Source organism: Exophiala spinifera, assembly GCF_000836115.1.
Source record: "Exophiala spinifera strain CBS 89968 unplaced genomic scaffold supercont1.3, whole genome shotgun sequence".
Lineage (NCBI taxonomy): Eukaryota > Fungi > Ascomycota > Eurotiomycetes > Chaetothyriales > Herpotrichiellaceae > Exophiala > Exophiala spinifera.
In genome coordinates, this window is record NW_015622515.1 from 1640563 (window position 1) to 1662149 (window position 21587).

General features: G+C 52.7%; 7 protein-coding genes across 7 annotated transcripts; 5 read left to right on the plus strand and 2 right to left on the minus strand.

Annotated features, from left to right (window-relative positions):
• Nucleotides 1–2407: 2407 nt before the first annotated feature.
• Nucleotides 2408–3995, plus strand: PV08_04335 (uncharacterized protein; the record flags this gene model as incomplete). The annotated part of the gene is made up of 3 exons (XM_016378683.1): nt 2408–2428; nt 2493–2804; nt 2856–3995. 3 exons carry the CDS (start codon nt 2408–2410, stop codon nt 3993–3995), a joined length of 1473 nt encoding a protein of 490 aa, XP_016237360.1.
• Nucleotides 3996–4673: 678 nt separating this feature from the next.
• Nucleotides 4674–5612, plus strand: PV08_04336 (uncharacterized protein; the record flags this gene model as incomplete). Its single annotated transcript, XM_016378684.1, has 3 exons — nt 4674–4700; nt 4930–5080; nt 5203–5612. The coding sequence occupies 3 exons, from the start codon at nt 4674–4676 to the stop codon at nt 5610–5612; spliced, it is 588 nt and encodes a 195-aa protein (XP_016237361.1).
• Nucleotides 5613–6914: 1302 nt separating this feature from the next.
• Nucleotides 6915–9794, minus strand: PV08_04337 (pre-mRNA-splicing factor cwc22; the record flags this gene model as incomplete). The annotated part of the gene is made up of 1 exon (XM_016378685.1): nt 6915–9794. One exon carries the CDS (start codon nt 9792–9794, stop codon nt 6915–6917), a length of 2880 nt encoding a protein of 959 aa, XP_016237362.1.
• Nucleotides 9795–9839: 45 nt separating this feature from the next.
• On the plus strand, nt 9840–10521 carry PV08_04338 (uncharacterized protein; the record flags this gene model as incomplete). Its single annotated transcript, XM_016378686.1, has 4 exons — nt 9840–10001; nt 10067–10150; nt 10200–10280; nt 10333–10521. The coding sequence occupies 4 exons, from the start codon at nt 9840–9842 to the stop codon at nt 10519–10521; spliced, it is 516 nt and encodes a 171-aa protein (XP_016237363.1).
• Nucleotides 10522–12093: 1572 nt separating this feature from the next.
• PV08_04339 (uncharacterized protein) lies at nt 12094–15411 on the plus strand (the record flags this gene model as incomplete). The annotated part of the gene is made up of 1 exon (XM_016378687.1): nt 12094–15411. One exon carries the CDS (start codon nt 12094–12096, stop codon nt 15409–15411), a length of 3318 nt encoding a protein of 1105 aa, XP_016237364.1.
• A 1280-nt stretch (nt 15412–16691) lies between these two features.
• On the plus strand, nt 16692–18026 carry PV08_04340 (uncharacterized protein; the record flags this gene model as incomplete). Its single annotated transcript, XM_016378688.1, has 1 exon — nt 16692–18026. The coding sequence occupies one exon, from the start codon at nt 16692–16694 to the stop codon at nt 18024–18026; it is 1335 nt and encodes a 444-aa protein (XP_016237365.1).
• Nucleotides 18027–20678: 2652 nt separating this feature from the next.
• On the minus strand, nt 20679–21278 carry PV08_04341 (uncharacterized protein; the record flags this gene model as incomplete). The annotated part of the gene is made up of 1 exon (XM_016378689.1): nt 20679–21278. The coding sequence occupies one exon, from the start codon at nt 21276–21278 to the stop codon at nt 20679–20681; it is 600 nt and encodes a 199-aa protein (XP_016237366.1).
• Between the last annotated feature and the right edge of the window lie 309 nt (nt 21279–21587).

Below are 21587 nucleotides of genomic sequence, written 5' to 3' on the forward strand. Positions count from 1 at the left end.
ATTCACGACGCAAGGATAGGGGATGGGTGCAGGGGAGAGTCCGTGGGGAGAGCGCGAACGTCAAAGGGAATTGTTACCGCTGATTGTACCATCTTGGTCGACGAGAACACGCCAGGCGAGGACGAGGTTGAGATTTGTTTTCCTCCGTGTTGAAGCTTGGTAGAAGCCGAGATTGCAGAGCAGGTGCACCATGAGGTCTGTGTGAGGTTTGCTCTGCCACAAACAACCACTCACGAGATGGCCGAGTGCGCGGCCAATCAACTTACCTGACAGCTGACGGTGGTGTCAATTCTGCTTTGAAGGCGTCAGGGCCTTTTCCAGAGCTTTTGCCTGCGATTTGGTAGTAGGATCAATCTGCGAGGGCCTCAGAAGACAGCTTCTGACTGCTGCCATTGCCGTGCGAATCATCATACTGACGCCTGAGGTTGCTGGTATCGCGTACCACATCGCCATAAACAGTGCCCTGTTCGAGTGGCTATATGAGCACACCAGTCCCCGTCAGTTCTAGGTCTCAGCCTTCAATCTTTGATGAAAGCCTCGGTGTTTCAGTCTGGAGGAGCCTGTGTACCCGGCCCGGCGCAGGAAGAAAATAAGCATCATGGAGTACAGCTGTTGGACGGTCTGTCATGGGCAGCCATGAAGTGATTCTACGTGGCAGCTGTCTTTGGGGTTGTTGACGTGGGCGCCAGCACGTGATATCACATGACTAGTGCTTTTCGGGACTACTCTGTCGACGCTGTCTGCAGCGCGCCTGGAATGTCTCGAGGAGCACGTTGGTACCGAGTATGATCATGAAACAACAGAATCACTGGACTTTGCTTGCCAGAGAGGTACGTGCTGGTTGGACGAGGGTCCGGTCATCTTGCGTCGGTCGAGTGTTTCTCGGACAAGATACGGACGCGTACCTCCACAGGCGAATCGTCCTGTGTTCCAACTCAGCAGATCACGACACGAATGTTCCTGTCGCGCGATTGGACCATTTTATGACCAAAGTCGACTCATTTTACCTTGAGCTACGTCCTCTGCGAGATCGTCGTTTGGACAATTTTTTCGTTGAGGGTTCGACGGGATTATCTACACAAGACACATCATGCAAAGAACATGATGCTTCTACGGCCTCTAAAAGGACCATCGAACGCTGACAAAGCAGCCTGTTGCCGAAGTCCCGACGAAAGCGTGTCGAGAGACCGTCCCAACGTGCTCTAGCGAGCAAACGAGGGATGCAGATGCGACTCAGACTGGCAACTTGAAACCCCATGTCAACAACAAAAGTAAGATAGATGCCCTGGACCAAGAACAACAGGCATCCGATAAGGTTTCTAGGTGCAGTAATGGACTTGCCGCTCCTGCTAAGTTGCCAAAAGGAAAGGCAGGGTGGTGCCGTTTTCATGTTCAGAGACACCAATCTGACTATGCGAGCCAAGGGGTGATCGAGCGATGCAGCTGAGTGCACCACGGCCAAGGTCAAGAGAGTTCGTCCTCGCAAATTATTGTCCTCGATACGATACGGAGTAGTCGCAAATAAAGTTCCCCTTCGCGAGTTTCCTCGCTTCTCTGACTTATTAGCTGAGCCTGAGGGCCGCCACATGGCGCTCGAAATGCCCTCCAACAATCTATTGGTGCGGACACGGCATCGTTTCATCCTTACCCTCCGCCCGGCGTCTGCCCTCTGCTGCTCAGTCTCGCGGACAGCGATTGAAGACTCTTGAACGAGCCCTGAACGAGTCTTGAACCACGGCAGAGCAGTTCGAGCTGAGTGCAGTCCCATCTGCCGACTCCACACCCAACAGAAGCAACACCCAAGCATCAACTGAAGCAACATGCTTATCCCGACTTTGCCCGGCTTATTGGCCGAGTAAGCAGCGATAGGCGCAAGGCTTGATGCCCCCAAGCCACAGCGGCGTCTTGGCCCAGAGTCTTGGACGCTTCAGCAGGCTTGGCGCGGACCCATAGATAACGAGGCTCGCTAATCTACCACGCCCAGCTTCCTATTCTCTGATGCTGCAATATTTGCAAAGGTCGTCAGGGGCCAATGACGGTACTTATGTGCGTTATCAGTCTCATCGCACCCAGTCGCCATCCAGTTGCCAGTCCGGCAGCGCAACCCCGTTCTGGTCAAGGTCGGAACTGTCTGGACTCTCAGAGGGGAAAGCCTCCAGGAATGCGCTTCGAGACCCTCTCAACACGAGGGCATGGCGGCGGTGGTGGTGGGAAAAAGAAAGTTGCTTCTCTCGTATCGCGATAGCGTGGGGAGAAGGGCCATCGCGACACGCGGTAGGCGGATGGTCTATATATCCATGGATTCTCTAGCTTGAGAGACGTCCTGTGTGAGCCTCTTCGGTAAAATACAACCATCCCATCACTGCCACTCGATCAACAGCAGGTCTAACAGGCCCTTGCTACCAAAATGGAGACACCGCCGCCTCTTGTACGTTGATTCATCTGCTCATGGACCTGATATCGAGCTTGTCACTGACTGCGCCTACTTACAGCCCGAGTACAACTCGAGCATTCCCAATGGCGGGAACCCAAAGGAAATCAATGTCAATCTTCCATACACCGGCCTTGAGTGGGAATATACTTTCCAGGTCATCATGGGCGCTCTGGTTTTCGTCATCGTCCCCGGTATCGGTCTGCTCTACGGCGGCATGTGTCGAAGGAAGTCTGCGCTGGCCATGATTTTCCAAGCATGGACCGTCATGTCCGTCTGCTCATTCCAGTGGGCGTTTTGGGGATTCAGTCTCTCCTTCTCTCGAACCGGTGGTCCATTCATTGGTGACCTCTCAAACTTCGGCTTGAAGAACGTGAGCTGCACCCTGTCATCCGGCTGCACTCTCTTACTCACGTGTTATTAGATCATGGCGGCACCATCATGGGGATCTGCCGTCATTCCAGACATCGTTCTCGCCTTTTACGAACTTATGTTCTGTGCATGCGCCACCATGATCGTGGTCGGTGGCTCCTTCGAGCGCGGACGAATCCTTCCTTCGATCATCTTTGGTTTCTGCTGGTCCACCCTCTGCTACTGTCCCATCGCGTACTGGACCTGGAACGCAAATGGCTGGCTCTTCAAGCTTCCCGCCCTTGACTTTGCCGGTGGTGGCCCAGTGCACATTTCCAGCGGCTCGGCCAGTTTGGCATATGCCCTCGTTCTCGGCAAGCGCAAGAGGTTAGGAGAGAAAACGCTCTACAAGCCTCATAATGTCTCCATCGTTTTCCTTGGTACTGTGCTCATCTGGTTCGGCTGGTTCGGGTTCAACGGTGGTTCGGCCTTGAATGGCAGCATCCGTGCCATGATCGCCATCTGGAACACCAACTTTGCCGCCTCCTGCGGTGTGGCTGGATGGTGTATGATGGACTACATCAAGAAGCGAAAGTTTTCCGTCATCGGGGCATGCGAGGGTGCGATTGCTGGGTTGGTCGGCATTACGCCTGCTGCAGGCTATGTATCCGTTTGGTGCGGTGCCGCCATCGGCTTCATCACAGCCATCGTGATCAACCTGTTCGAGAACGTCAATGACTGGATTCGCATCGATGATGGGCTCGAGGTCTTCAAGCTCCATGGTATCGGCGGCATGGTCGGAGGCTTCCTGACTGGTATTTTTGCATCGTCTTCCGTGTCTGCTCTCGACGGCATACCAACCCTAGCCCCAGGTGGCATCGATGGAGTTGGCAGCCAGATCGCACGTCAATTGGGCGAGATTGCTGCTATTGCCAGCTGGTCGTTCACCATCTCTTTCATCCTCCTGACGATCTTGAAGTACATCCCGGGTCTGCATCTCAGGATCACTGATGAGGCGGAGATGGTTGGTCTGGATCTTGACCAGTTTTCTGACGAACTGGTTGGCGAATGGACACTGTTTGCCGATGACGGCGTTCACATCCGCAGATCCTTCGAGGAGATCACTCATGGTGTTGCTGCTACGGAAACCACCGCAGGCGACGCTACCCCAGAGCAAAAGTCCGAGCCCAAGTCCGAGCCAGTCTCGTCTTGAATCGGGGTCTGACCGTGCTATGTGTGGTTGCTTCCTGTTTGGGTGGTGGAGGTGGGACTTGCATTCGGGATGATGGAGGGTGCTGCATTTCGTTCTGTATGTGAGATGGCTTGATAAGCAAGGATACTGTCGCTGGAGCCTGGGTTGACAAGTGTGAGTAGATGCGCATTGCATTGTGTAGCTAAATGTGAAATATAAATATTCTCCGGCGCCGACCTCGATCCGCCGATATTCAATTCAAACAGTGTAATGAGATTCTGTTTTCTAGACACCGCTTGGACCAGGGATGGATCATTTGCGATGACTACTCCGTACCGCTCAGAGCTATAGAGAGCCTCCGAGAGTCGATTGTATTATACTTATTCCATAGTGGTGTTTCGTCGTCCTTCGGGTACAGCCTCATGAATGCGGGAATCGTCCAAGCCTCTTCTTCCCTTTCGTCACTTCCTCCTGCCCCAGTCTCCTCCATCTATCTCCAGGCATTGTTCATGACCCAAGAGAGTATTCACCACATAAAGTAACACACGCATCCATATCTGTTACTCTCTCTCCCGTCCCGTCACTCTCTCTGCGGGGTGACGTGATAGATCGTCGACCGTTGCACTTGTGTCGCCGCTTAGCTCGCGGCCACCAACACCACCGCAGTCACTTCAGCCTGACTGCGACAGGAAGCCCAACATGTTCGCTGCAAAGAGACTAGGCAAAGTGAGTCCCTCCTCCATACAACATTACTGCATTCAGCAGCTTCTACTATGGGACACAAGGTTAACATCTGATCTAGGAACTCCAGAAGGTACACCATTCTCCCTGCACATCCATCAACCTCCCTCCCTTGGCCATCTCCCACAGTTTTGATGGCGTTGCTCGAGACTCAAGACTATATACAAGTTGATTCTAAGATGCCCGGGGTCTGACATGGGGTGTATATGCACAGGCCAAACAGAGTCTCCCTCCGGGCATTGACCTAGTCAAAGCGGACGACTTCAAAGAGTGGCAGGTTGACATCCGGGTCCTCGACTCCAACCCTCTCTACCTCAACCAGATATATCGCCTCAGTTTTATTTTCACCAGCAACTACCCGATAGGTACGTCTCTACTGGTACCGGATAAAGAGGAGAGTGAGAGGGAGGGAAGAAGAGCCGGATGCAAACTCCATGTAACATGCCACGATAACCAGTACTGACGCACGCATCTTCCCCCTCTGCAGAACCGCCCGAAGTAACATTCATCCATGTGCCACCATCTTCTTCTGCGTCCTCTGTCGCACCGACCTCAAACACCCAGTCACAATCACAACAACAGTCCCAGTCCCAGTCCCAGTCACAAACCACAACCGACTCCGGCCGATCTATACCGATCCACCCGCACATCTACAGCAATGGCATTATATGTCTCGACCTACTCGGCAGCGCAGGCTGGTCACCCGTTCAATCCGTCGAGAGCGTGTGCATGAGCCTGCAGAGCATGTTGACAGGCAACACCAAGAACGAACGACCGCCCGGCGACGAGGCCTTTTGCCAGAGCATGGGGGTGCGAGGGCCGAATGGATGGACCGGGAGCGAACGCGGAAGAGGCCTGAGAGGCGTCCGGTTTGCCTACGACGACGATACCGTATGATTCCGAAAGACCCGAAGCAATTATTATATGTGTATGTGAATGAGTTCAGGATGCCGTGGTGTGTTTGCAGTCCAGTTCCCAGTTCTCGGGGGGGCGGGAGCCCATCTTCTACTGGTGTTATAGCACACTGCGTGGCTTGATATCGATATTTGTGCTGCTGTCCCATGGGGGATGCAGAGGATTTTACACCCACGCATAACTGTGTGCATGGCTGGCATCACGGAGTATTCAGCGCAACTATATTCCAACGTGCCAAAGTCACAACATGGCGCAAGAGAGAGTTGATGCCAGTGCAAGGTTTCTGGATACGAGACAATCAGGTTATGATGATATCAGGGGATGAACCCCAATGAAGAAACACTTGGATTACCTGGGTAACCGTACATCTGACGTACACTTGGCGTACCTAGGTTGGTACTTCTGGAGTTGAAACTTGAAACTTAAGACTTGAAAGTTGTGGCGTTGGGAAATCGGGAATTGGGATTCATGGAGCTGGAGTATGGCGCTACTACGAATCCTGAAGACATTGAGTTATCAGCGATGGACCGAACCATGCCGCGCAGCGGGATGAAGGGGGCGTTGTGCTCTCGAGAGGCAGCTTTGCGCCAGCACACTTAGGTAATGACGACGACGAAGACGACGACGACGACGTTCTGATATGATTCCCTGGGGCCTGGGGTTTAGAATAAACAGCATCAACAACAGAGAGTTCGACCTTCGACCTCCTTCCCTCTGTCTCGTCCTTTCTTGTCCCTTTCAGACTGCCTATGCAGAATACCAGGTTAGTGTGCTAAATTATGGCTGAGGCATCCGCCGCCACGAAGCGTCACGTATAAGTGTATTGTAAATCGGTGTAGAAAGACCTGGCTTGCCATTCAAAGACCGTGATGATGATGATGATGACTTGGAGGTGAAAAGGTGAAAAGGACCTCCCTATCTAGGTGTCTGTCTAGGTACCTCCCGAGCTACCCATGCCTGGTGCCTTACATACCTAGGATTGCAGACCCCCTGAGTGTGCCTGAAGGTACTGGTATGGTAACCTTGGTAACTTAAAACACCTGAGGTATCGTTCCAAAGTGCCAAACGAAGCCACTTGTTGCATTCTGTCGGCGTTTCTTGACAAGTCCACAACACCTCCAACAACAACGAGGTGGGTCTTCTCTTTTCAAACTTGATACCCCCGGATCCTGGACGATGGTCATGCTCAGCGGTATCTTTTTTCTGCGGACTCGATATCGATACCGAAAAATACCTCATAACAATATACAAATTATCCGCGGTCACCGCGCAAGCAACAAATCATCAATCAAAGTCCGCGGCTCTCGCCCGTCCTGAGGTCTTGGGGTTAGGACTCGAGCTTCGTCTCGGTCTACCTCTGCCACCATAACCACCACCACCCCCACGACGACGGACTGGACTCGGACTCCTTCTTGACGATCGTCTCGGTGGCGAGGGCGAGGGCGAGCGGGACTCTGAGGCTGACCGTTCGCTTGATGAGTTCCTTCTTCTCCTCGTTGCAGGCGGCGGCGGTGCCCTGCGTGACGGCGGAGTGTAACTCCTACTCCTGCTTCTGCTTCTGCTTGGCGAGTACCTAGGTCTTCCCTTTGCGTTTCCACGGCGCGGCGGGGAGCGTGAGACTGACCGGACGGGCGACGGAGAGCGTCTCTGAATGCCTTTCCGGACTGGATCGTCGCGAGGAGCATCTCGTCGTGCTGCGAACCGTGGAGGAGACCGAGATCGAGACCGCGATGTGGAATATTTCCGTCGGCGCGGCGGTGGAGAGCCAGAGGGACTACGTGACGCTGAAACTCTTCTTGCACGTGCCACTGGAGCTCCTCTTCGCGGTGCCGGTGAACGCGAACGTGAACGAGATCCGCCCGAGTAGCCGCGACTTCGCGAGCGAGTTGGTGATCGACCTCGTGGACGAGCGGGAGCTACATTTCGTCGTGGAGGACTCCGGGACACCGAGTATGAGGGCGATCTCTTTCGATCGGCACCTCGGCGTGGTGGCGACCGCGACCGCGATAGCGAGGTGCTGTAACTTCGTTCCCTTCCACGGCGTGGTGCTGGAGATCGTGAGCGTGACACCGAGTAGCTGTCGCCTCGATCCCTTCCTCGTGCTACGTCCCTGCGAACCGGGCTTGGTGATCGGCCATCTCTGATCCTGCGTCGATCTGGCGTTGGGCTTCTAGTGTACGACCGGCTAGTCGTGTAGCTCGAGTAGCTCGAGTACGAGCTGACACTTTCCGAATCGGAGACATCATCGGCCTTAGGAGCGGGAAGCGCAGGAGGAGCCGGCTTTGGCAAATTCTTGAGATATTCTCGCATTTCTTCGGTGAGCGCACCCATACCGATGCTGGTAAAGTAATTGATCGAGAAGCGTGTGTTTCGTGGATTGTCGGTAGGGAAAATACCCGTGAAGCTGGGGCGGAGGATGTCGTCTTTCATTCTTTCTTGCAGTTTCGGCATGCCTAGAGACTCGGCCAGATCTTGGAACAAGATCTTGATGAAGATTCGACTGCTCGAGGTTGTTTCATCCTCATTCAGATGCACCACCGAGAGCACATGCCAGCCAATGGCATCAGTACTGAGCAAATGGCCGAAGAAACGGGCGATGTTGCGTAGCCTGTTCGTCTCATATCGGTGGATAGTGTCATAATACTTGGCGAAAGCCTGCTCGAATAGATCTGTCCAGAGGCGGTTGAGTTTTGCAAAGCGTTCTCCAATAAGACCGAAAAAGTTAGAATACGTCTTCTCTTGTGAACAGCATTCGATAATCATAGACGGCAATTCGGGTTCCTGCCCAGCTGGAAGTTGAACTTTCATCAACTTGTGGCATGCTTCTTCAAAGTCCAGGCTGGACATGATGGTGAGGTAGATGGTTCGTCGTAGGTTGACCAAATTAGTGTTTGTTTGATCCTTAATTTCCATTGCTCGCTCTTGCTCTGCTTCTTCATCGTCGGAGCTTTCGTCATCATCACTACTTCCAGCGTCTTCTTCATCACCACTGTCCTCTCCCAGAATCTCAGCCTTCAGTTTTCGATATGCTTCCTCGTGCTCTTCCCATTCAGGATCAAACTTGAAAATGTTGAGCGTATCTTGTGTGTCGATGTCGTCGTCCAAGTCAACCTGATGTGTGATCTGATCTTCTTCCTCCACCAGATCTAGTTCTTCCCTGATGGCAGGGTTATCCTTGTATCGGTCTTTCCTCACTTGAAACAGAACTTCAATCATGTACTGAGTTCGCTTGTCAATATCGGCTTCGTGGAGGATGCTTCGGAATTGGTCGAATACTGCCAACGCGATCGGTGGGCTCATTTCCTCCAAATGCTGTCCTACTTCTCTCGTCAATCCGACGGCGATTTCCACCGAATCGTCTGTTGGTTTGTGCAACAGTAGTAGAAGGAGGTGAGCAGCCACAGTCTCGTGCGCAACTTGCTGGTTGCAAAGATGGGCGATAAATGTGGTAGAAGAGATGCAGACGGCTTTGTCGTTCCGCTTGAAAGCCTTGCGGAATTGAACCACTAGACGGTTGAGTAGCAGCTCGCCGACTTGGGGAAGCTTGGTGTTGACGATTGCAGCCATTGCAGCGTAGATGGGTGTGAAGGGAAGAGACGCTGCCTGGGCTTTCATGATGCTTCTGCAAAACAAGCCCCGTCCGCGAACCAGGTTCTCTCCGAATAACTCTGGAACAATGTGCTTGATGTTCGAGACGTTGACTTTATTAATCAAACCATTGATGGATTTCTTGAGCGCTTCCCAGGCCATGCGCTGATACTCTTTACTGCTTTTGTCCGTAATCTCTGCTTGAAGCGCTCGCAACCTGGCAGGCGGGATGTATGTACCTCCCGATCTCATGGTGAGGAGTTTCTCATATTCGGCTTTCGCGGCAGCTTGTTTCTCTTCCGCAGTCATGGGCTTCCGTTTCGCTTCCTCTTTTTCTCGAGGCTTGAATCTTGCCATGAGCTCCCGCTCTCGTTCATCGACTTCCCGCTCCTGTTCTTCCCCGTCCGGTTTCCGCCTGCCATCCTCTTCTGTCCGGGCTAACCGACGACGCCGAGGCGAAGGGGATCGTGAAGGCGGCGACCGTTTCCTTGCACCTGATGGCCCGGGTGAATAAGTGGCGCCCGGTGGAGGTGTTGGAAGGCGTACAGCCGAGGACAAAGTCATGGTGTCTGCCATGGTGATGTCGTTGCGGCGCGACAATCGATGCTGGGTGGCAGATCAATGCGAGATCAAGCCCGCATCCTGGGCAGGGCCGACAAAAAATTGTTTGGACAACTAGGCATCGATGGGATTGTAGAGGCGTTTGGACTTCGGGGTTCGCCAGATCGGAAAATCTTAGTGCCAAGCCCGTTGGCAGCAGCCGCTCGGTCCCAGTGGTTCCTAGTAGGACGAGTAGTACGGGGTACGAGACGCGCGATTACTTCGACACAGCGTGTTCTTTGTCCCAGGCATTTACCACGTTCTTCACATCTCGCGAGGGTCAACTCTTTGATATTGTGGAACAAGCGAGAGCGCGTGCACAAGCAGAGATGGTATGTTTAGCTCCCCTTATCACCGCGAGTTGACACTGACTCTTCGCAGCTGGACAAACTAGTGGGCATGGCTATGCTCATAGCAGCCACGACCATTTTCTTGTATTATACACTATGGACTCTCTTCATGGTATGGAAAGCTCTTGCTGCTGAGCATGACCAAGGGACTGACACAGGGGCAGCCATTTGTCGACGATGACCATCCGCTTCAAGCACTCTTTCCTCCTCGTGTCTGGGCCATACGCATTCCAGTGATCCTCACTCTTCTCGCCTCGGCCGTTGTCGGTACATTCCTCGCGATGGTCATGATCAGAAGCAACAGAAAGAAGGCGGCAAAGGCACGGGCAGCAGCAGCGAAGAAGTCGAAATAGGTGGACTGGCGAGTCGGGAACTTGATTTAAAGAAAAAAGAGCCCATGTCATATATACGAACCAAGTGATATCAATCGCTTCAATGTGGGAAATGGGAAGTCCTCGCAATGATGGAGACACAAGGAAAGGCTGTTTCATGCTCTTGTATATTGTCACTGGCCACAGAGTCAAGGTCAAGTAAGTTTGGTGTCTTCGACGGGAACACAAAGGGAGGCTTCCGGTTTAGAGGAGTACTCTCAATAAACAAAACTCTGGCGCCGAGGCAATTGGAAGATAGCAACCTAGCTTGAATGCATAGTACTGGCTTGGTCTTCAGTCGAATGACCGGAGTTGTACACCATGTCGCAATGGGCTCGCACATCAAGAAACTCAGGAGTTCTTGATATACATCCAAGCTCCGTTCTGAAGTCATGACCCGCTCTCAATATATCACGCTCAGGCAGCTGCTCCCTTCCAGGTGAAGGCTGAGGGTCGACTGAGGCAGGTGAGCGAGGTGAGGGTGGATTCGCCTCGAGGTTGAGCACTCTCACAGCCCGAGAACAGAATGCTGCCTTGTGGAATAGAATTGTATTGTACGGACCGGCAAGATCATAGAATGATGGGAAGTAGCATCGCGATGCTGCTGACAAGCGGCAGCGGAAGCCGAGGATGCGGTCAGATGGTAGGACGGGACGATGAGGTCGAGCATTGATGATGATCAGGTTGTGGTCACAAGCACATGGACAGAGGTGAGCTGCGAACGGACAGTGTCAAATGACATTGTTGGTGCCAGGCAGGAGGTGTGTGCATTTGCCAATTCCCAGCCACCGGCCTCATCTCATCATCCGGGGACGAGGACGAGGAGAGGAGAAGAGCACGATGCCGTAAGCCTGGTGAGACGGGAACGGCTACGGAGCGCTGATTGTAATAAGTGAAGGAGGAGTGGCGGTAACCCTAACACACCTAAAGTATCCGTCCTCCCCCTCTACAGTACACAACACCTACCCACTAACTAACCTACTGTACCTCTTCGAGTGCCCTATTAGCTACAGTAGGTATAATATATGAATAGCCTATTATCCGTACCGAGTTCACTATCGCCAAGCTTAAGCCACTAGGAATTGACCATCCACGCGCCCCCAAGCGCCTGCGTGTTCGGTATCTGCGCCGATAAGCATCGCCGCCTCCAGGTCTGGCTAGTGACGGCACTGACTGACCTTCTGACTCCGACGCTCGACTACGGCGCCAGCTTCTCATAAACAACCTCCAGCTCCAGACCGCAATCCTCTTGACTGGTATACTCGTTTCTCTTTTCACAATCTGCTCCTGTAACCACAGTCCTACTCGATACTCGGAATCAAGCTTCGTTCCATCTTCTCAGCGGCGCCAGGCGTCATCCCGTTCCCGGTCACGCCCTCGATCAACGACGACGCCTTCACACCCCGCGTTGGCCAGGGGTTCCCCTCGAACTCCAACCCTGTCCCTCCTTCACATCGCCATCTCGACCACGGTCGACTTCAGGCATATACCATACCAGTGGTCTGCCCGGGGCTACGCCTGCTGTGCCCTTGGCGTCTACTGATATCATCTTGAATGCCAGCAGTCAACAAATCCAAGTCCACAAGCAACAGGAAACCCATACCCTCCCCCGACCTCATCGATCCTGAAGACATACCACAGGAAGAAGAAGAAGCGAAGGTAGGAAGGAAGAAGGCAAAGCATGCTGCCGCGAAACAGTCGTCCTGCCTCGACAATGCCGAAGAATCCCCATCTTCAGAGCAGATGGGTCAACAATCACGCCAGCCCGCGAAGCCGCAGTCAATACTCGGCCAGCTGAAGTCGAGCTTCCCTCAGAGTGACCATAGGAATGATAGTTCCGATGCCGTGAATGAGGTGGACTCGACACGGAAGGTCTTCGATGAGCATACACCACCCACCCATGTCTGGGCACGAGGTACAGGGTATGGAAGGTCCCCGCCTGTTGAACCGATCCCTGGCTTCAGCTCGGGAACCCCTCCTTATGAGCCTGGCTTCAGCACTCGAGGCAGCTTCGCCAGAAGCCCTCCGCTCTCTCCGCCGTCAAGGAAAGCAAGGCCTGTAAGTTATGGAGGCGGCGTCCCTCCTCTGCCACCTCATCATAGGATGTCGACTTCGCCCTACAGCTACGCGGTGAATGCTTACGGCTCGCCGCCTATCCCGCCCCATCTACCCCAACAACATTTCTACGGCCCTCATGATGTCGACCTAGGCCTTGCAAATGCCACAGCGCAAATGAACGTCAAAGACCCCGTTGCCCTCAAATTCTCCCGTCACCCCACATCCGGGAACGAGGCTCGTGAGGCCGTGTTCATGGTAGGAGACGAAGAGTTGAATGTTCTCACCTACAATGGCGAGAAATTGGAACATTCTGGATTCCTGGGAGGTGTCCGGGGTGAAATCCTCGACGTATGCCTTCTGACCTGGAATACTGGCGACGATCCTTTTGTGGACTATCGGCCGTTAGTGGCAATCACTGTCCATGGGCCAAACAATGTGGAGCGTGAAAATGGGGATGGTCCCCTGCCGGATGCGGCGGGTGTGTACCTGGAGACAAAAGTAGCCGTATATTCCATGGGCAAGGGATGTCATGTGGCTGATTTACTGTGTGTCCCATCTCCGATGAGGATGTTCCATGGAGGCGGATTACCCCCGGGTTCAGCCGCAAATTTGAAGACACATGCAAGTGGAAATGCTGTCGTTGTGTCTTCTGGTGATAGTGGCGAAGTATTCGTCTTCTCTGCGCGAAAGAATCACGCCTCTGCTGCGTTTGAATGCCTAGGCAAGTTCTGGACATCTATCCAACCACAAATTCAGAGAAGAGATTCGTCGCAGCCGACCTCGGACGCTGAGATATCACCTGCAGACCTTGGACGCGGAGTCGATGCCGACGGTTCGGCTATTATCAGTCTCAGTGGCCGATGGCTCGCAATTTGTCCCGCGGGCACTCCTTCTCGCCGATCAATCGGTGCTCTTATCGGCGAATCTGTCATCCATAGCAAACACGCACATATCAGTACTGGGACAGCCCCCTCGAGACCTCCAGTGACATGTGAGGTAGAATCGCCTGACGTTGATACCTTTTTCGGCAAGGTTGCTAAAGGCATAGCGCAGGAAGCCGTGAGAAGTGCCAAATGGATCGGCGAGAAAGGTGTGCAGACGTGGCAGAACTACTGGAAGAAAGACTCCACTGCCGACAGCCTGCCCACAGGAACATCCTCAAGCCCACCGGTGTACTCGCCTCAATTCGGCATGGCGCAGTTCCCGCCCACGCACGCAATGGAAAATCCAAATGTTCCAAAGGACCCCGACGTTGTCTCGATTTTAGACTTGAAGTCTCTGCAAGACACTCAGGGGAGGCGAGGTGTCGACCTCAACCCTATCGCGACCTTTCAACCGCCCCGAGGTTGCAGCTTCCTGTCCTTTACGCCCAGTGGGCTTGGTCTTCTCACTGCAAATCGCAAGGGTGATGTACAGTACGTCTGGGATTTGCAACAGATGAGACATGTAAGGGTTCAACAGACAACGTCGCCACCTAACAGTGGTTATGTACGACAGGTTGCCCGTTATGAGCGGCTGAGTCCTTCCACCATTGTCGATCTTGCTTGGGATGGCCCGACAGGGTATAGGTTTGCGTTACTTACAAAGAACCGAACAGTTCACATTTTTGATCTACCCAAGATTGCTTTCCAATGGCCTCCGCCACCTACCAAGCGAAACCGACCGTCATCTGCGCCGGTCGAACCTCCGCAAGCAAAGCCAGAGCAAGAACCTGCTCCGACAGGGGGTTTCTTTGCCTCAGCGATGAGCATCGCTGGAAGGACACAGCCAATGCTGGCAAATCTACGAGGTCGAGCTCCCAGCATCAACAGCAGCGGGATCACTGGGTTTACTGCCTCAGGTATTGGACTGTCCACCACTGGCTTGAAATCAGGCAGAGCTGTAGCCGCAGGCCTTAGTAAGTCTCTTGGAGCTGCAAGCGAAACCGTCACGAATATTCGTCACGCGAACCAGAGCAGGCTCTATCTGAAGATCCCAGCTCGACCAGGCATGCTTTGTTGGCAAAGACGTGAAGGAAGATCCGTGTTGTCAATCTTGGATCTACACACCCTCAAGGACTATTACGTCCGAATGACGAAGCCGAGAGAGGATCGTCATCGGCAAACAGTCTCAGTCTTTGATGCCCGAAAACCTGTTGTGACCAAATTCCCAAAAGGGCTCGAAATGACCACGGATCCCTTGTATAGAGGACATCACGCTCGCAATGATGACAAAAGTGGAAGCCCGCTTCCTGCAGTAGCTGGATTCTGGAGGTCCAGAGCAAGTAAAGCCGACGGACTGAAAATGTCGCACCCCTTGGCGTCCGCTGAAATTGAGACAAATGCGCCATATCAGCCATTCCACTGCGATCATCGGGTCACCATTTCGTTGCTCGAAGACCGCTCGTCGAAACGGCTCCCTTCGAGCATGACTGGACAACAGTCAACGTTTTCGCAACGGCATACGCCCGATATGGCGGAGAAATGGGTCTTTGGTGAAGACATCCGCTCTCAACAGGTACCTCCCATTTCGGTTGAGCAGGCGGTGAACGAGGATGATACTTTGATTTACCGAGAAACCAAGATTACTTCAGGATTTCCCATCTCAGGCAGCACGCCAGTTGAGACCCTGACGGAAGGGGTTAATCACGCTGTTAGCAACACTAAGAAGCGGAAGAGCAAGAAGAACAAGACCCCTGCTTTGGTTCACGACGAGGACACGTTTATCGAAGCTGATGCGGACTTTGTGAAAAGTCACGATGAAATCGAGCAAGATCTGAACTCGCGAAAAGGTCAAGTGTTTGATTTATTGGAGGATGAAGACATGACCCGGTGAACGAGATCAATCTCTGATGTCAAATCTGAGCGTGTGAACGATTCTACAATCCAATGCCGGCGTGTAACAAGGATACCTACCATGAGTTTAGTGTCTGGTCGAAGCCTCAGTTGTCTCACCTGAACGAAGGCAATATGCGCTCAGATGGAACTTACTTTACATACTTCCCTGCAGCTATTACAATATATATGACTTTATGGGAGTCTAAGGCCTTGAACATCATCGCACTCTCTTGAACTGCAATCAACATGGACGAGACTATCATTGACCAGAGCTATCTTCAAGAGTCCATTGCTAATTGCTTATAGACGACTTGCAACTGATGATTTCTCAGCGAATCGGTGACTTTAGTTAAGGCATTCAATTCACTTGGCACTGTCGCACTTCATGTTTACCTTCTACAGCGCTCACAAACTAGGAAGAATACTTGTCAGCCAGCTTCTGCGACCATGATGTCCAGCGTTGCAGCAAGTTGGCCTCTACAAGGGCCATTTATGGCCTGGCTGTTTTCGGCCTTCGGCGTCTAGCCAGCTGGCGCCTAGATTTGAATTCCGTTTTACCGCCCTTGTGACAAGCTATATTTTGATGCAGTCTCACTTGACCCGGACTTCCATGACAGATAGTGAATGAACTGGTGTTCACGGCTCATTTTCAGACGGTGACCCTTGTACTCACTTTCAACGTGAGATGGTTCAGCTCACTTGAGAACTCCTCCCAACACCATCTCTTGTTGCAGTCACTCATTCGATCTACGACTCTCTTGCCAGATCAAATCCCCCTCGCTGAGAGTAATACTCTCCTGCTGGCGCTCCTCCCTTGCGCACTATGGATGGAAGGTGGGTTCGCCCATGGACGCCTAGCGTCGTCAGTTATGATGGCGGTAGTCAACGCTTATGGGAGAGATATGTGGCTCAGAACCCAGGTCTGAAGAAACCACGACCAAGAGTAGGTGCTAGCTTACGACATTTACAGATGTTCGACCACTGATGGTGTCTTGAAGGAACTCCGAGAGCTCGAACATCGCCTGAGATCGATCTCTCAGCGCATACTTGCTGACCCTTTCGATCCGGGCAAGCGGCTAGCCAGAGCGAAAATATTACTCACCCTACAGTATCCAGAACTGGCAATACAAGAGGCCCACAAAGTTCTGCTTTTGATTCATTCACTGGTAATATTCATCATTGTCTATTTCAGAGTTTTCTGCGATGTAATCAGCGGGGCTAACACGATACATGCAGGGTGAGAATTCAGATTTGCAGCCAAGTCAGGGCAGCTCCGACATGAGTGGAAATTCGGCTCTGTTCGTACTAGCACAGGCCCTCTTCATATCCCGCTGCTTCTCTGAATGCGTTGCCGTCCTAGAACGAAGCATGTCACGCCGACGAGGAAGTCATTGGGGCCATGAGTCTTCCAGATATGTTAAACACCTGGAACTGAAACAATACGCAGAGCGTGCTTTGCGCCATGAAGAAAGATATCTCGAAAAGGATGATAGCTGGAGAGATTCTACTGAGGAGGAACAACATGCCATGCTCGGCAAGGGAGACATCAGAGTTGTGCCGTATCCCTGGATCCCCAAGACACTGTTTCGCCGAAGCGAGTCGGCCATTTCACGAGCCAACAAGACTCTACAAGACTACAGCCAAGACTCTCTCGTCATCCGAACGAGCAGCTTGTCCGTTCCTTTGCGTAGCTCTGGTCAGATCCAACACGGCCAAGATGCTTACGGCATCTTCGCAATGAGAGATCTTCCCGCCAACACGAAGCTTTTCTTGGACAAGACAATCCTGTGTGCCAGTAACGGGTCGGCTCAATGTACAGCGTGCTGTGCCGATCTCAGCCGAGGTGCAAGCCGATTTCAGGGGAAACGGTACTGCGATCGAAACTGCTTCCGGGACCTTCAGGCTGCGTGCGGTGTTGGAGCGCTTTCCAGGCACGGCCAAGGCCGGCAAGCAACGAGGTTTAGGATGAACGGCTTTCAACCACTCCTCCCGGATTCTGGCTTCAAGTCTGTGGTCAACGAAGAGCACTTGCTGTTTCAGCGAGCGGTGGAAGTGGCATTTCATTCGACCAAGAGACATCCTGGCCAACACCCTTTGCAAGCTCGAATGCTCCGTCTTCTCACAGCACGCTATCACCATGGCAATCAGGCAACGAGGAGATACTCGTATGCTGAAGATGTCTGCCGCCGAATTGAATTTCTGCAGCAGCTCGGTGTTGACATCTTCCAAGACGAGCTGGGGGAAGCCTGGGTCCTTGAGACTCTTGCCAACCGGATCCAAACCAACTTTCGAGGCTACAGGGGGAAGCATGGGGACGAAGTGGTTGCCGTGAACACCATGTATGCTTTCTTCAACCACAGCTGCGTGCCGAACGTAACCACCAGCCATTCGAGGAAAGAAAATAGTGCGATTTGCATGACGACGACGAGGAGGATCGCACGTGGTGAGGAGCTATACATCAACTATCTCTCTGACGAAGACTTGGACGAGAGCCATGATGTGAGGGAGGAGAAGTTGCAGGACTGGACTGGTGGAATGTGTCTGTGTGTAAAGTGTACTCGGGAGAGAAACCGGAGACGATGGTCGCTGCGTTTTCATGACGACGAGGGATAGATGATAGCTCACGGTGACGTGTTGTGTGGACAAGGATGGATCTGCGCGTCGGTGGCCGCGATGGAGGGATGTTCTACGACTACGACGAGAGATGCGACGTCGAAATGACGGGATTCTTTCCCTGGACAGTTGCCTCATGCCAGATGCGGTGCAGTTGGAAGCACGCTTATTGAACTTTGGATGACTTGTCAATGTCAAAAACTTGGGCGGGATGAATAGAGATGATGAACAAGAAGATGAGTTAAAAGCGTCCAGGATGATTTTAAGTCTTGACCTCGCTAGGGTGAAAGGGGGGGGGGATGTTCTTTGGGGCGGTAGCAGAAACCTGAAAGGAGCTCGCTAGCTAGGTAGATAGCTCTCTGACGACGACGATGAAGGTGAAGGTGGACACGATCAACATCCATCCGACTTGTCGATTAAAGTCGCTGGCCAGACATTGGGGTGCTCAGAGAGAGAGAGAGAGCATTGTTTCTTCTTTGGGAACATGGGCATGGATGGACGATGTCGGTGGTGGAAAAAAAAAGCCCTCATCATCTTTCTCGGAGATGAGATGATGTACATGGTACGAACTGAAACCACCCTGACCCTGGGATTGCTCGGGTGGTGGTGGTGGTGGTGGTGGTAGTAGCAGACGGGACGCAGGATCATTGGCCCATGCATGGATCCATGAAGAATGTTCGCTCGTCGCGTCAAAAGAAAAGCCTTTCTTTGAACGTCGGGGGGTTCAAGAACAACCCAATTTTATCGGGGTCTGCTACACACACACACATCATGTTGTCTCGTATTATGCTCTCTGACTGCGTAGGTGCGGACCGGCCGATAGTTACCCGGGTATACAAAAGTTCAAGAGCGAGGGTAGGTGTGTCTGTCTCACCTGTCAGCGAATGGCGATACATGCCTGTTTTCCTTTTCATCAAAGGTCAGTAGTTCTCGGTGTCTATCTCGAGCATGAAGGTAGTAGAAGCCTGGCGAGCCATAACATCCACATTTTCTTGTTCAGTGTTCAGTGTTCAGTGTTCAGTGTTCAATCTAATACCTGTAGTACCACCGGGTGTATAGCACAGGTCGAGTACCGTCTACCTACAGGTCGAGACAGTACAAGTCCTGTCCTGTCAAGGTCGTCATGGGGGGAGGAAGTGGTACGTGGAATGATGAATGACACTTGAAAAAAGAGGTCGCCACGTGTCGTCGTGTCGTGTCGTCTCGTCACTTTGTGTGTCGCTCGTGTGGCGATTATAATACGAGAAAAAATACGCTCTGAGCTACTGCATGTACCCTGGGCACTGTGAGGTACAGTAGTAGTTGGTTGGTGCCGATGCTCGTGCTCGTGCTCGTACTCGTATTTTGGCGGAGCAACTTCGTTTCGAGGTGGGGAGGGGGAGGGAAGCAGGGAGGAAAGCTTTCCTGAGCTGTGGTACCGATACGAGTACGACGACGAGCATTACCAATCTCGACAAAAAAACAGAGTGTCAGCCAGTTGCTAAAAACGCCCCCGGGCGAGGGAAGACTGAAAGTGGATCGATCAGGAGGATCGAGAATCTGAAGGGATTTTAAAAAGGGTCAAAAGGATCGAGACTCTCTGACAGAGAAATCATGTTGAGGCCTGGTGGGATGCCTGGTGTGCGTCCGATTGAGGAAATTCATACTGTCCGCACTGAACAACCATTCATCTCACTGTAGCTAACGTTGCGAGGGCCTTCTTACAGTGGCAGGTTTCGCCATTTCTCAGACAAAGACGCTCGAAGCGGACGAAGAAAGACATGCCAATGCCACTAACCGGTGCAGCTCACTCCCCTTTCATCCGTCCCATGGTCGTCGGTAGCTGTGACCACCACGTCTTCTCCTCGCAGACTTCAAATTGTTTGGGAGGTCAAAGTGGGTAGGCCAAGCGGTGTCCACGTCAAGGGGCCAAGGCAGACTCACCCCAAACAAGACACTGTACATTTGTACTGCGAGACTAACCCTTTCTCGTATTCCTCGCACGTATAATGGTTCCCTATCGAGCATGCGATCCGGGATTGCAGATTTGCTACCGGTCCTCATCAATACCCTGTACTCATGTCTCGCAACTTTCGCAAGACACGTCGACGTTCGTATTCGTACTCGTATCTGGCGCAGAGTGCTGAGTACTCCGTGGAAACCGCCCATAATGTCCGGGGGTTATCTCCGCAACAAGTAAGGAGGTACATGTGCATGCAAGTGTATGACAAGCTTACTGAGCCCTTGCTGAATATGGCCCATTGTATCTCCGTGAAACGCTGTACGGTAGATGTAGAGTCTTGGAGTTCGGCCGAAAGAACAGAGAAAGAGACAGCAGGGCGTTCCCCGGAGACCGACAGGTCAGGTACAAAAGGTATTGGTCGGAGGTTCGCTTGTTTTGGCCCCCGTCGCAGACTTGAAAACAGCCTCGACTCGACCATGACACCGAATTTTCGTCCTTGTCAATCTCCATCTCTGAAGGATTCAGAGAACCGTCAGATGACAAAGCTTCGGAGCTGGTTTTCCAAAACGAAAGGCGTTCGGAACTCTGTTTCTCGTGTGACGTTGGATCGACTTCGCGCCTTCGTCCGGTTTGGTACAGTACGAGCTTCTTGACCAACCCGTCTCATCGCGCCTTTGCAGCACTCAATTCAAAGTCAAAGCGAAGGAACGTTACCCTGCAAGTGCTTTGCCCACCATCTCTTTCGCCCGGGGACTCAAATCCATGGCCAATGCGAGCTCTTGTCCCCTCTTGCCCATCTTCGTCCACGTCTTTTGTAATATGCCGATGATCTTCTCCTCGTCGTGGCCCTTTTCGAACTCGTCGAACTGATCGTCTAGAAAGACGAGGCAGGCCACGTCCTCGATGACTTGTGCGTCCGGGTCTCCTTTGCCCTCGCCCTTCTTGAGATCTTCCTTGGCGATCAGTGAGGCCACTTTGTCCGCCTCTTCGGCCGAGTAGTCGCACTCGAGACAGATTTGCTTGACCTGGTCAGCCTGGCGCTTTTTCAGAAACGTGCGCCATGCGAAGTACCCCGGCCTCGTGCGCGGGTACGAGTCGCGCGGGACTTCCCAGCGGCGGAAGTGTTGGGCTCGTGCCGCCGTCTGCAGAAGAGGGGACGGGTCAGGAGTGTGCAGCGTGAGGAAATGGGTCATTTTCTGGGCGTAGTGTAGTTCATAGGGAATCGACGTGTCCTGGACGGTGATTTTGTTTGGGTCTTCGGCGTGGGCGGCGTCGATCAGCGACAGTGCTTGACTGAGGTTTGGAGCCATGGGATGCGAAATAGCTACGGTAAGCCACGCAAACTTGTACCAGCTATTGGGTCTGGGGTACAGGACTGAGCTTGAGATGGTGGTTCCGATGAGTATTGTATTATACAAATATCTACAGATACGGAGCACTCGTTAGGTACGGAGTACAGGTTGTTGATCTGTCGAAAATAGGCGAGGAGTTGAATCCCCGACGACGTCATTGGTCCAACCTTTTTGCCTGACTGTGTACAAACCTACATACAAACCCGCAACGAGGTCTGACGGTGTTGGTGTCTCTAATCAGAGAGATCGACGCTTTAGTACTTCGTA